Genomic DNA, 13447 nt, shown 5'->3' with positions numbered 1-13447 from the left:
TTATCAGTGCTATCTTTGTTGTTTTTAACTTTGATCTAATAAGCACAAATGAAAATATCAACTTGATAAAACTTGCTATTGTTAGCATTCACTTTAATTTAATTATGATGATAATTATTATTAGTTATTAATAAAATTATCAATTATTTCATATTAAAAAATTTAGTAAAAAAAAAAAAAAAGAAAAGTGACAAAATTTTCTTATGTCATCTCACTTTATCAACATAATCAATTTACATGAAACCTTAGTTTTTTACCCACAAAGTATTTATGTCCTCATAATTTGTTTTACATCACATAATTATTTTTTTAAGACTATATAATAAATAATTTATGACATTTAATTTTTTATATACGAGTATATTAAAATTCAAAACTAGATAAAGAAATTGTAATATAAATATATAAAAATTGAAGATCGATAAACTAAAATTAAAAAGATAATACACAATAAAATTAGCACGAAAATTAATAATTTAAATAAAATGATAAAAGCACCTATTGAAACTGAATTATCATAAAAAATTATAATAAGATTAAAAGGCAAGAAAAAGTTTTGTAACTTGTTATTCATAAAAAATGAAATAATTTTTTTGGTTATAAATAAATTCTACAAGCATTTCATATTTTACCAAACATAATCTATAATTATATATTTATTATTTTAGAAATATAAATAAAAAATGTAGAATAAAAACAAAATTTAAGTGTTTAAATAATAAAATTTGATCCGAGAAAATTGACAAATTCAAAAGTCATAGTTAATGGTCTTCCCGAATAAGGGCATTTCGGGGATTATGAGAATACATCGGGGTTCCGTCAATTATCAGTCCCACACCGACCGAGATGAAATGTAAAACCCTTCTCATTCGCGGAGATTACCTGCTTCTCGCCACGTCAGCTCCCAATCCGTTATCTCCACGTCACTACTGCAGTTTCTCTCCATACAATCTGCACACAAGGCTCATCAGACGGTCCATATTTCTTCACTGCCCAAAATCCAACGGTCGTGTTTCCTCTTTCTAGACTCTTCGAATCACGAAGAGGAGGGAGAGAGAGGACATTTCCTTTTTTTATGTTTTTTGGTGCTTTTGTTTTTTGGGGACTTAACCAGGGTTAGTTTTGTAACCTCAGCTTTACGCGCAAGAGTTAAAGACCGTTTCAGGGAGGACAGAGCAACGAGGAATCAGAAATTGGAAGCGAGAGCGAGAGAGATTGAGAGAGGGCTTGGACCAGGAACTCACTGAGTCAACTCGGACGATTCCATGCCTCCTTGAACCTTACCATCCTTGCTTTACTTGGCTCGGCTTGGCCTCTCCCCCCCCTCTGTTTATTCATCGTCTTTCAAACTCTAACGTTTCTCTCGTGGCTGTTTCTTTTTGGGGGTTCAGGTTCCTTTTTGGTATGTGCCGTTCAGATCTCCAAATCTGGTGAGTTTCATTTTGTTTCATGTGTCTCCTGGAGTGATATCTCTAAATTTGATATCTTGTATCCTGGTTCTTGATTGATTTTTCCCAATTTGGACATATTTTGGGTCTTGGATTTGGGTATATTTTCCCCTACAAATTTGAGTGAGAGTATTTTCATTAAGGAACAAAATTGTTTGTTTCTTTTTTTCTTTCCTTTGTTGGTTTGGAACTTTTGGATAATGAGAGAAACGGTAAGAAAAGTTTGTTTCGGTTTTAAAAAAATGTGCCAACTGCTGAGTTTTCTTGAGTTACTTAAATCGTTATGTTGTCGTTGTTTGGGGTTTTAGAAATGAACCAAACAAGATCTCAATGGCCTTTTTACTGTTAATGTGTCTCATTTTGCGGTCGATTTATTGAAATAATTGAGATTTCTTTGCATTTTGATTGATTTATTAAATTAATTAAATTTCTGCGTTACCTTTCGGAAAACAAAAATAAATTTTGTTTTTATCGTTTCTTTGCTTAAAATTTATGCAATCAATATGGAAAGATAGTTAATGGGCGGGTTTCTTGAGTCAGTTGCTAATACTATATTAATGCTTAGGAAATTTTTATGAGGAAGAAAGACCAAGTATACGTTAGATTCTCCTTATTATGAAGAATTAATAAAATAGCCCCGATTTTGTCAGAAATTTAGAGCTATCCATTTAGAATCATTTACTTCAAGATTTGTCTCGTTTGCGATATGCATAAATTAATTCTGATTTCAGATTTAGTAACTCCCGCAGAAGTTTATTGTTCTTAGATATTCTGAAGGATCTTCTTGTAAGATACAAGACTGGGTCTTTTGGTGTTTTGAGTCCATATCTTTTTCTTTTCTTGCAGATTGTCTTCTCCTGCGGATAAGGCCTCAAAAGATGGGTTGCTCAATGTAGCTCAAGAATAAGTTTATGTTGCTTTCTCATTCTGTGTAGAGGTTTCCGATTCTTGCACTTTGGCTTGTTTGGTCTTTTAGTTCTTTGTTTGATGATCGTTCTTGGTTTGTGTTTCTTTCTCGTTATACTGCTGTTGGCTTGGGATTTTGGCGCTTTATTGGCAGGGAAGAAGCTCTCTTCCACTGCTGCCTCTGTCGCCAGCCAAAAAAGCCATTTTGATATCCTTTTTCATGTCTCATAAATTGGAAAGTCCTGTTCAAACCCAGATGGCAGTGACAGTGTTTAAGAGTGCTTTACGTGGGGAATATCATGGTAGCAAGAGAATGGAAGGGAAGCAACCTGCAGGGCGGAGGCGGGTGTTTGTGCAAACAGAAACTGGTTGTGTTTTGGGTATGGAATTAGATCGTGGTGATAATGCACATACTGTAAAACGGAGGATGCAACTGGCCCTTAATTTTCCCACTGAGGAGAGTTCATTGACTTTCGGGGATATGGTGCTAAAGAATGATCTCACTGCTGTTCGTAATGATTCTCATCTTCTTTTAACGCGAAATTTTCTACATAGAAGCTCATCTACTCCATGTCTCTCACCTACTGGAAGGGATATGCAGCAAAGGGATCAGAGTGGTCCCATTGAAATACTTGGGCAGTCGAATCACTTTGATAGAATGAAACAGCTGATCAAGGACACCGTGAAGGCAATGAAGATGGGTGTTGAACCCCTTCCTGTTCATGGTGGGCTTGGAGGTGCATACTATTTCAGGAACAGCAGAGGTGAAAGCGTTGCAATTGTGAAGCCAACGGATGAAGAACCTTTTGCTCCTAACAACCCCAAAGGCTTTGTTGGTAAAGCCCTTGGGCAACCTGGCTTGAAACGCTCAGTGCGCGTGGGGGAAACTGGATTCAGAGAGGTTGCCGCTTACCTTCTTGACTATGATCACTTTGCAAATGTGCCTCCAACTGCCCTTGTGAAAATTACACACTCAATCTTCAATGTCAATGATGGGGTGAACGTAAACAAATCTCATAAAGGGAAGACGGTTAGCAAGATTGCGTCCTTCCAACAGTTCATACCACACGACTTTGATGCCAGTGACCATGGTACCTCAAGCTTCCCAGTTTTTGCTGTGCATCGCATAGGTATATTAGACATCAGGATTTTCAACACAGACAGGCATGCTGGAAATCTTTTGGTCAGAAAGCTTGACTGTGTTGGAAGTTTTGGTCAAGTGGAGCTCATTCCAATTGACCATGGCCTATGTTTGCCAGAAACCTTGGAGGATCCATACTTTGAGTGGATTCATTGGCCTCAAGCTTCAATTCCATTTTCGGATGACGAACTTGAATATATTGAAAATCTTGATCCTCTTCGGGATTGTGAGATGCTGCGAAGGGAGCTACCCATGATTCGAGAGGCATGTCTTCGTGTGTTGGTTCTCTGCACAATTTTCCTCAAGGAAGCTGCTGCTTTTGGTCTCTGTCTTGCTGAAATTGGTGAGATGATGAGTAGGGAATTCCGCGCAGGAGAAGAGGAGCCAAGTGAGCTTGAGATTGTATGTATGGAGGCTAGGAGGGTGATAGTTGAGAGGGAGGTGCTATCTCCCAAGTCTGACAGAGGGGATGAGGAATTCCAATTTGATATAGATTGCGAGGGACCAGAACAGAACATACATAAGGTAGGAGAGGATGATTATATAGCCAGATTGCAATTCCAGTTTGATATTGGGGTTGGGAATGGCCATTCTCTGCTTTCAAAACTTGAGGAAACCATTGAGGAGGAGGATGAAGAGGATGAGGGAGAGGAAAGTGAAGCAAAAGTTGAGCATGAAGGATTTGTTGTGCCTCGAGCTCCTGAAAGGATCCATGACCTGTCAAGGCTTTCAATGTCTCTGAAGAATACAAGCTTGAGTGATAAGAGCCAGAAATTCCCAAAATTCAGCACAGTAAAAGCAGAAAATGGCTACCTTTCTGGCACATCACTTGGGCACAACAGTGCGAATGAGCAACTTCCTGCGAGCACAAGCTTTGTGAAGTTGGCAGACATGAACGAAGAGGAATGGATTCTATTTCTGGAGAAGTTTCAAGAATTACTTTACCCAGCATTTCACAAACGGAAATCTGTGACATTAGGGCAGAAACAGAGACAGAGGCTCGGTACATCGTGCCAGTTTTGATATTGAGATTGCAATATATCAGTATCAGAGAGGTGAGTTAAGAATAAGAGTTTTAATAGGGTTGTTGGAGTGAAGGATTGTTAGGATAGGTCAAGAATATGGGTTTTTCTCCCTCAGAAAGTGCTTTAGTTTGGGAGATAAGACTGCGGAAGGTGCGCTGTAGTTGGGAGATGCTAGACAGTAGCTGTAAATATCTTTGGCCTACTTTGGCATCAGCAACGTTGAGAGCTGAGTAGAATTGGTTTGGTTACCTTTTGGTCTTTGATTTCTTTTTTCCTCTTTCTTTTTGTTTTCACTGCCCCGAACTTACTTTGTTAAATAAATAATTTGTAGAATGCAATCCTTGAAAAGAATTTTTGTAAATATTCAACTCTCTTCTTTGCTTATTATTGCATGTCAATTTGCTGTGGCGACATGAGTTTTTTTTTTTTTTTATGTGGATTTGGAAAGTCTTCTCAACAAGACAAGACTCAAATGTTTATGTCATGATTGTTCAAAATCAAGGGAGAGAATTGCATTTTAAGCACAAAAGAAGAAAGTAACAAAAATATGAATTCAGCAAGAAAGGAAATTGACATTAACAAAGAGGGAGGAAACCTGTCCTAACAATCCTTCCCTCCATCAACCCTGCTAAAACTCTTAATTCTTGACTCACCTCTCTCAAACACACCGATATATGTACCGAGCTTCGGTCTCTGCCTCTGCCCTAATGTCACAGATTTCCGAATCTAATGCTAAACAAATTCTTTTAAGTAGAGTATAAGAATTTTTAACTATTAAATTGCAATATTATTGATTATATTATGATAATTATATAATCAAAGCTGAGCGTTTCAATATATATTTTGTTGGAAATATATACGTTACTAAATTTTAATTGATTAAAATTCTTTTTTTTTTTGTTTATCTGCCACATAGAATATGGGCGGACATATGTAAGTATGTAATTGTTTCGTGTTTTTGTTTGTTTATTTATTTATTTATTGATATTGATTGGTGACAGCTAATATTATGCCTTAGAGATATGATAAAGACGAGTATTGATTGATGTCTTAAAGTGTAGACAAAAGAATTCGGAGTCTTCTAAGCTCTTGGCTTTTACTAATTATTTCTACTAATTCCGTCATAATCAAATCTTAATAATAATGTAATCCACTTCTTAAACAAAAGATTAATCTTGTTTAAGTTAAAATTTTATTTTATTTTATTTTTTGTTTTAGTGAGTGTTATGAGTTGATCATTACTATAAAAAAATAATATACAGTGAAAATTATTATTAATCTAAGATATTTATATTAATTAATTATGTTAAAAAATTAGTATAAATATTGGAATGATAAAAAGTTATATAATAATATAAAATACATTTAATAAACTATTTTTATTCCATAGCTAATTAACTGTTAAACAAATAAGTACTTATTAATAGCTATGAATCATAAAAATATACCGGATTAAAGATAATATTTATCCCTTCACAAAAATATGTCTCTACCTTCAGGGTTTTTTTTTTTTTTTCTCACACTTATCAAAAACTAATATATATATATGTATATATGTATGTGTATATATATATAAATATATATATATATATGGTGGTAAATATGTATTACATGTTCGATTTACTATTCAGAAACGTACTTTCGAAGATGCATGGGTAGGAATAGTAGCTGGGCATAAGTAGAAATGATTTGATTAGCATCATATATATAACATTCTATTTGGCTTTGTTTTATGGTGTCGATATCAATGGGTCGCATTCACGTGTAAAATGGATGTTATCTACACCAAGAGATAAGACATTGAAAGTTTGGTGGAGGTTCTCATCTAACACTGTGCGTATGCTTATATAAACACACAATATATACATGCCTGCTAGTCACCAGATCGCAGCTTTTCACCTTTTGTAACTCATGCTAAATTTAATTTTGTTTAAACTTGACTTTGCAGCATTGAATAGGAAAGGAAACATATATATATATATATATATATAGATAGTTGATGAATGGATGTTTATATATGTATATATATTATGGTCCAAGAATCAACGTGGCAGTCTAATCTGTAGATATGAATAGTGGGTTTTGTAGTTTAGTGCCACTTGGGGATTTGTTTAGACGTTGATTGCAATTGAAGATAAAATGATCTTGTTCAATAAAATACTTTTTTAAGTGGGACTCAAGACTTTTCATGTTGTCTCTCCAACATCTTCAACCTACAAAAAAAAAGGTATCATGCATCTCTGTGGTGAAGATATGATTATTGAAAGACTATGAATTAAGACTTGAAGCCATGTGCTGGCTGCTTAGAGGATCGAAGACATCTTTTTCTCTCTTTCTTTTTTCTATTATTATATATATGTTAATGATTATGGGTGTGACGAAAGCTTTACATAATTAATCTTTTAAATAAAAAATAATTAACTTTTTATTTTTTGAAATTATTATTATAAATTATATAATTTTTTCAAAAAATATGTTAAATTTGAAGTGTTCAACTCCTGATTAAGAGAGGATGTTAATAGTTTAAATGAGTTGACAACAAGCATTGATTTAAATCGGCTCCGTAAGCAGGCTGTCCATCTCGAGCGCTATCATGCATGCATGTTCACCTGCGTGAATAATAATAGACAGAATCAGAAAAGCTACAACGTTTGCAGACAAGATCATTAGCTTCGTCGTGATTATATACGTACTTTCATGATATCTAAAAACCTTAAAATTATATATATATATATATATATGTATGTATGTATGTATGTAAAAGCGTTCTCGTTTGATAACCTTCAAGTCGTTTGCCGTGGTTACTAAATCATCAAAGTGGCTTAGAACAAAAAAAATCCTTTTGGTTTGCAATTTGATCTCTCAATTAATTAAGCAAGTTTATAGTACAGTACGTTGCTTGCAATTAGTTATTTTAGAAAAAATTTCTTAGTACATGTTAAATTATATATATATATATATATATACACACACACACATATACATATTATATGTCATACTTCATTGTAAAATCCTATTAATGGGCATGATTAATGATTAGGCTATGGGCTGGGCCCAAACCCAAGCTTTCTACCTTTCTCAACTCTTATCTTATTATTCATACGTGATTTGTTCTAAAAGAACTCAACTGATCAAATATATTAACCAGCCCAAAACCAATTTAACGTGTTAATTAATACTAATTCTGTTTAATTAAATGTAAATTTCAAACTAATTAAATTGGATATATAGTTGTTAAAATAGGTAAATTGGGCTGGCTAAAATTTGAAAAGCTTTAGATATCTTCAACCGGAGCACTAGCAAGTTAAGCTCTCTGCTGCGCACGAGAGGCTGCTCGGCCAGGTTTTGATGAGTCATTTAGGTTTATATCGATTTTGTTAGTAAGCTTGCATGGCGTCTACAACTGCTTATTAGTATGGAACCAGATTGGATTGAAATGAATCAAATTGAACCGAAAGATTAATACATTTTATTCCGATTTTTTTTTTTTAAAAAATTGTTAGTAAATTAATATTAAATAAAATTGAAAGTAAAATTATATTTTTTTATTTTCAATTTAAACTGCTCTATTTTAGTCTAAATTGAATTAAAGTAAAATGATTCAATTTTTCCGGTCTAAAATGATCAAGGACCGAACTAAACAAATATTGAATCCTATCCCTATCGGCGAATATGAAACATTACATATTCAACATATGACATTACATAACCCCCTCCCCCCGCGGGTGTTCAGACATATCATCTAATTTTATGATGAAATTTCAACCTCAAATAGTATTAAAATTTAAAAAAATAAAAATTGCGATAAACTATGAGTACATAATAATCCCTCTGTAGGAGTTTGTGAAGTACATATAAAATGGTGTTTAGATGTGCCTCCAAGGTCTTTCTGCAAGACTTACACACTCACTGTGCCTGAAACAATCAACAAGGTGGTCGATGGTTAAGCCTGCAGCCTGCATGAAGGAATAAACGATGACGGGTCCTACAAATCGAAACCCATGCTTCATTAGATCCCTGCTAATTGCCTCTGCCTTCGGACTTCTCAATGGAACATTTCTTGGATATTTGTACTTGTTTATCACTGGCTTGTAGTTCACATATCCCCACATGTAGCTGCTGAATGACCCAAATTCTCTCCCAATCTAATCATTCATTCATTTTTTTTTTTTTTTTTACCAATTTCTCAAATTGGTAAATTTTCAAACTTGAGTTAAAAAAATTTCAAAAATAAATTTTGAGATATAGGAATCAACATTCAACTTACCTTGACAATGCATTTGGCATTGTCTACAATGCACCTCACTCTGTTTTCTTGCAACATTATTGCTTTATTGGAGGCTATCTCCTCAATTTCTTTTTCCTCCATTTTGGCTACCGTGTTCGGATCAAATCCGTAAAAGGCTTCTCTGCAGAATTACCAGCAAAAACTTACATTGCATTGCATTACACTACAATGAAATTAAGTATATTCTAATTTCTGCAAGAAATTTAATTAATTCTACCTGAATACTTGTTTCCTTTTTAGAATTTCAGTCCAGTTGAAATCCATCAGCATGCCAGCCATTGCGAGCAGCTCAAACAATTGACTGTTTTGTAACTTATTATATATGTCAAAACATATATATATATATATATATATAAATTCAGCTTATAAATGTAAATTGAAACATCACTTACTTGTCATCATAAACTGGAACTCCCCATTGCTCATCATGAAACGACACATAAACTTCATCTGTAACCAAACCTTTAATGATATCAACGTTAATCTACAACTAAATTAGTTCATTTATGAATTTTTACTCAACAAAAAGATTAGGTTTTGCATTAAATTTTATGAATGGCTGCATATAGTATATAATTTTATCAGTGTAATATGGTTTTCTGGTGGTTGCTCAATTATTTGGATATTTATCAATGTCGATGCAATAGAAGCAGTCCCAACAACTACAATATAAAATCTTCATATTATTAAAGTGATGGCCAAAATTTGGAATCAAAAGTAGGACACTTGTCACTTTCAATTCATGTTCAAAATTTAGCTTCTAGATTATGATGTCAAATTTGGTAATTTTTTTGTTCGAATCTACAATTAAAAAAAAAAAAAAAAAAAAGACAAGTTTGCTTAACTGATGTTTCTTCCAAAATTACTAATTAAGAATTCTCCTAACAGTAAAATTTGGAGAACCCATTAATCTCACTTCTTATTTACCATTTACCCGTCTGTGATTTTCTTTTTTGGGTTTCCATTACTTTCTAGGTATAATCTGAATTATCATAATCAGTGACTTTTAAATAAAATTTGAACTAATTCAATGTCAAAATTGATATAAACTTAAGGTAGATATGTTTTACCGTGACATGTTCCCGTATGTGTACATATATCTGCGCGTGCTATTTATATACCAAGTATGTGTAAATGCATAAAACAAGAAAAGCAAAAGCTTTAAAGCAAGATGAAAGTGCTTACCACTATTCTTCGTTATCCAGTTGCATCTCCTCAATTCTTCACCACTCAGATCCTCAGTTTGGTGCTGTTGCTGTGGCTGAACATGTTTTGGCAACAAATACTTCCTTTCTTCGTGCGGCCCAATCAAGTGGAGCGCCAGCGAAATTTTCTGCTCCAGCGTAGCCGCGGAATCGGCAGTGAGGGAAGAATCAGAATTTTGTGACAAGGACAACGATAAAGATGACAACGATAACGATGAACTGCTCTTGTGAATTCCAATTGGGTAAATTCTCTTGAGGTGCTTCGACAAAAAATTCTGGTTAGTTTTCAAATTTTGTTCCCTCCTGGTTGTGTTCTTCTCCACAATGTGTTTTCTCACACAACCTGGCTTAGACATATTTTGTGTTAAAAAGTTTTATAAGTAATAAAAAGGTGTCTGTGTGTGTGCTGAAGATTCATTAAAAGGTCTAGGGTTATTATAAATTGTATGTGTAATGGTGGTGGGATACCTAAGTTGGTGACATGTGAACTTCATTATACATTTCCTTTCTCTCCTTAGTTTTCAAGCAAAATTAATAATACCATATATACATGTATTATAGAATTTCCTTTCTCTCCTTATTTTATATTTGCAGTTTGAATAAATTATACAAGTATATATACGTGTGTGTGTGTATATACTCACTGCTACTAATATGAGATGGCAGACATTACAAATTTTAGCTAAAAGTATTGTTGAATAAATAAATTAAAACAAACTTAAGATGAACCAAGGCATGGAAGTTTTTAATTCTAATATAAAAAGTCAGTGATGATGATTGAATTGGATTTGATTAGACCCTGATAACCAAAAGTCTCTCAACAAACAATTAGGCAGATTAAAGGGTCGTATATATATAATACATATATATGTGTGTGTCGTATATAATTTTTTTTGTCTCTGATGTTGAGATTTCTCCAAAAGATTGACCCAAATGAGAATTACACAATATTAATGTAGTTTGTCTCTGAAAGAGAGAATTAATAAAGAAGATTGTTAAAAGTAATAATCCAAATGATTAGACTAACAGCCCTCTGTTAATTAGTTGAGGTGAATAAATATGTAGTTGTAGTGTTCGTCTCATTGCAAGTAAAAAATACTGTTAAATCTTAACTTGTACTCCTCCACAGATAAAGATATCCCATCCATTTTTATTCCAATGAAGTCAATCTTTCAAATTTGAAGGCAGTAAGAGGGTAAAGACTGTCAAACTCTTCACCTTTAAGCGAGAATTTGAACTGCTAAGTATGAACGATGGTGAAAATTAAAGAATTATTCCTCAACTCCTGGAAATTGTGAATAGAAAAAGATTGTTCGGAGAAGATTTTAGTGATCAAAAGGTCATAAAGAAGATGCTCATCAGCCTACCAGCTAGATTTGAATAGAAAGTTCCAACAATTAAAGAATTGTGTGATTTAAAAGATCCTTCAGCTACTGAAATTATTAACAAACCGCAGGCACAAGAACAAAGGACCAACATGAGGGATGAAGCTATATCAGAGGGAACCTTTCGGGTAAGGCAGAAATGGAAGCCACCTGTGAAACACTGGAAGAAACAAGGAACTGACAGAGCTGGAAAAGGAAAGAATGCTGGTCATTCAACTGATGCTTGTAAAAAGGAAAAATTTCCAATATGCAGTTTCTGTAAAAGGGATAATCATCAAGAAAATGATTGTAGATATAAACGGAAGAAGCTCATTCAATGCAGATTTTGCAAGAAGTGGGGACATTTATCGAGAAATATTGCGGAATGAAGAAGAATGTAGCACCAACTCAACCACAACAACAAGTCTGACTTCATTGATCAACAAGAACATGATGATTGTGATAAGCTGCTTATGGCTTCTTAATTTGATCAATGAAGCAAGGATCAAACATGGTTCATTGATGGTGGTTGGGCCAGCCACACGGCTATGAACGAAGGCTTGCTTTGTGCTGTAGACAAATCAGTGAAGTATAAATGCTGTCAAATGGTTATTCTTTGTCTTTTAAAGATAATCATCGTTCCATTTATGAACCTCAAGATAGCTTGATTGCTAGAGTTGACAAAAGCTTTCCTTTAAATTGGAATGAGCTGTGTAATAGAGTTACCTTAGCACAAAAAGATGAGTCCTTGTTATGGCATAGAAGATCTGGACATTTCAATTATATTGCCTTAAAGAATTTGCATTCTAGAGGTTTAACGAAGGATTTATCTGAAATGTCAATGGTGGAGGATGTATTGAGTTCCTGCCAATTGGGAAAAATGCATAGGAAATCATTTCCAAACTATTCTTCTTGGACGGCACAGAAAAAGTTGGAATTAGTTCACATAGATGTGTGTGGACCTACAAGTGTTGAACTCATTGAGCAATGACAAGAACTTTGTACTTTTTATTGACCATTACTCAAGGATGTCTTGGCTTTATTGCTTGAACAAAAAAAGGCAAGTTTTTCCCGTATTTAAAAGATTTAAAGCCATGGCGGAGGAATACAGTGGATGTATGGTAAGCAATTTGAGGTCTGACCATGGAAAAGAGCATACCTTAAATGAATTTGATTAGTTTTGTGCAGACCAGGGGACTAATCATCAACCAACTGTTGTTTATTCACTTTAGCAAAATGGAATTTCTGAAAGGAAGAATAGAACCATGGTAGAAATGGCTGGAACAATGATGACTGATAAAGACTTCCCACTCGTTTTTGGGGATGAAGTTGTCTATACAGCAGTCTGTCTCTTGAATATACTGCCTATTAAAGCATTGGATGGAAAACACCAACTGAAGGATGGAGTGATATTAAACCATCTGCTAAGCATTTGAAAAACTTTTGCTCAATGTTTTATATCCATGTACCTTCGGCCAGACGAACTAAGCTGGATTAAAGGGCAGTAGAAGGAATTTTTTCCTTAACTTCTAAAGGGTATATAGTCTACGACTTGAAGGCACAAAGTCTAGGTAAGCACAGATGTAACTGCTAATGAATTATCAGATTGGAATTGGGATAACAGCGTTCCAGAAAAGGATGAAGTGGCAAGTAAATCTTCTTCACTTCCTCTCCTAATGCCTCAAAATTCTCCAACTTACGATGGTAAGAAAATACTGAGTCTCCACCTGATTCTCCAGTTCTCAAGACAGTTTTTTCCCTGGATTTATGAATATTGCAATTTAGCAGTTGAGGTCCTTCTTTTGAAGATGCAGTTCACATATGAAGTATGGAGAGTTGCCATGAAGAAGGAGATTAACATGATCGAGAAGAATGGGACCTGAAATGTTAATAGTAACTTAGTAATTAACTGAAAATATTTTATTTTACAGATTTTATGGTTAATACTTTGATGGTTCCTAAGTTTTAGCATTTTAGTTTATGGTAGTGGAATTATTGCTTCCTATTTTATAGGAATTATGAGTTAGTTGTTTACTGATTGTAATGCCTATTTATAGGTTAATTTGCTAT

General features: G+C 34.0%; 2 protein-coding genes and 1 long non-coding RNA gene across 4 annotated transcripts; 2 read left to right on the top strand and 1 right to left on the bottom strand.

Annotated features, from left to right (window-relative positions):
* Positions 1-1178: 1178 nt before the first annotated feature.
* Positions 1179-4881, top strand: LOC110824081 (phosphatidylinositol 4-kinase gamma 5-like). The gene is made up of 2 exons (XM_088213126.1): positions 1179-1430; positions 2295-4881. Exon 2 carries the CDS (start codon positions 2575-2577, stop codon positions 4516-4518), a length of 1944 nt encoding a protein of 647 aa, XP_088069252.1. The 5' UTR covers positions 1179-1430; positions 2295-2574; the 3' UTR covers positions 4519-4881.
* A 3385-nt stretch (positions 4882-8266) lies between these two features.
* LOC110824104 (DNA glycosylase superfamily protein) lies at positions 8267-11149 on the bottom strand. 2 transcript variants are annotated; one of them, XM_022054642.2, is made up of 5 exons: positions 9994-11149; positions 9201-9270; positions 9026-9109; positions 8788-8929; positions 8267-8665 (listed from the first exon to the last, which is right to left on the bottom strand). In XM_022054642.2, exons 1-5 carry the CDS (start codon positions 10367-10369, stop codon positions 8387-8389), a joined length of 951 nt encoding a protein of 316 aa, XP_021910334.1. In that variant the 5' UTR covers positions 10370-11149; the 3' UTR covers positions 8267-8386. The 2 variants fall into 2 exon arrangements, with proteins under 2 accessions (XP_021910334.1, XP_021910335.1); XM_022054643.2 differs by having other exon boundaries at positions 9201-9258.
* Positions 10159-12614, top strand: LOC110824105 (uncharacterized). The gene is made up of 2 exons (XR_002541498.2): positions 10159-10291; positions 11143-12614. It is a non-coding gene; the product is annotated as an uncharacterized LOC110824105 (long non-coding RNA).
* Positions 12615-13447: the final 833 nt, after the last annotated feature.

This window comes from Carica papaya, chromosome 2 (assembly GCF_054855325.1).
Source record: "Carica papaya isolate Zhongbai chromosome 2, ASM5485532v1, whole genome shotgun sequence".
NCBI classification, from domain to species: Eukaryota; Viridiplantae; Streptophyta; class Magnoliopsida; order Brassicales; family Caricaceae; genus Carica; species Carica papaya.
Note: the sequence above shows the minus strand (reverse complement) of the source record. Positions and strands in the feature narration are given on the sequence as shown.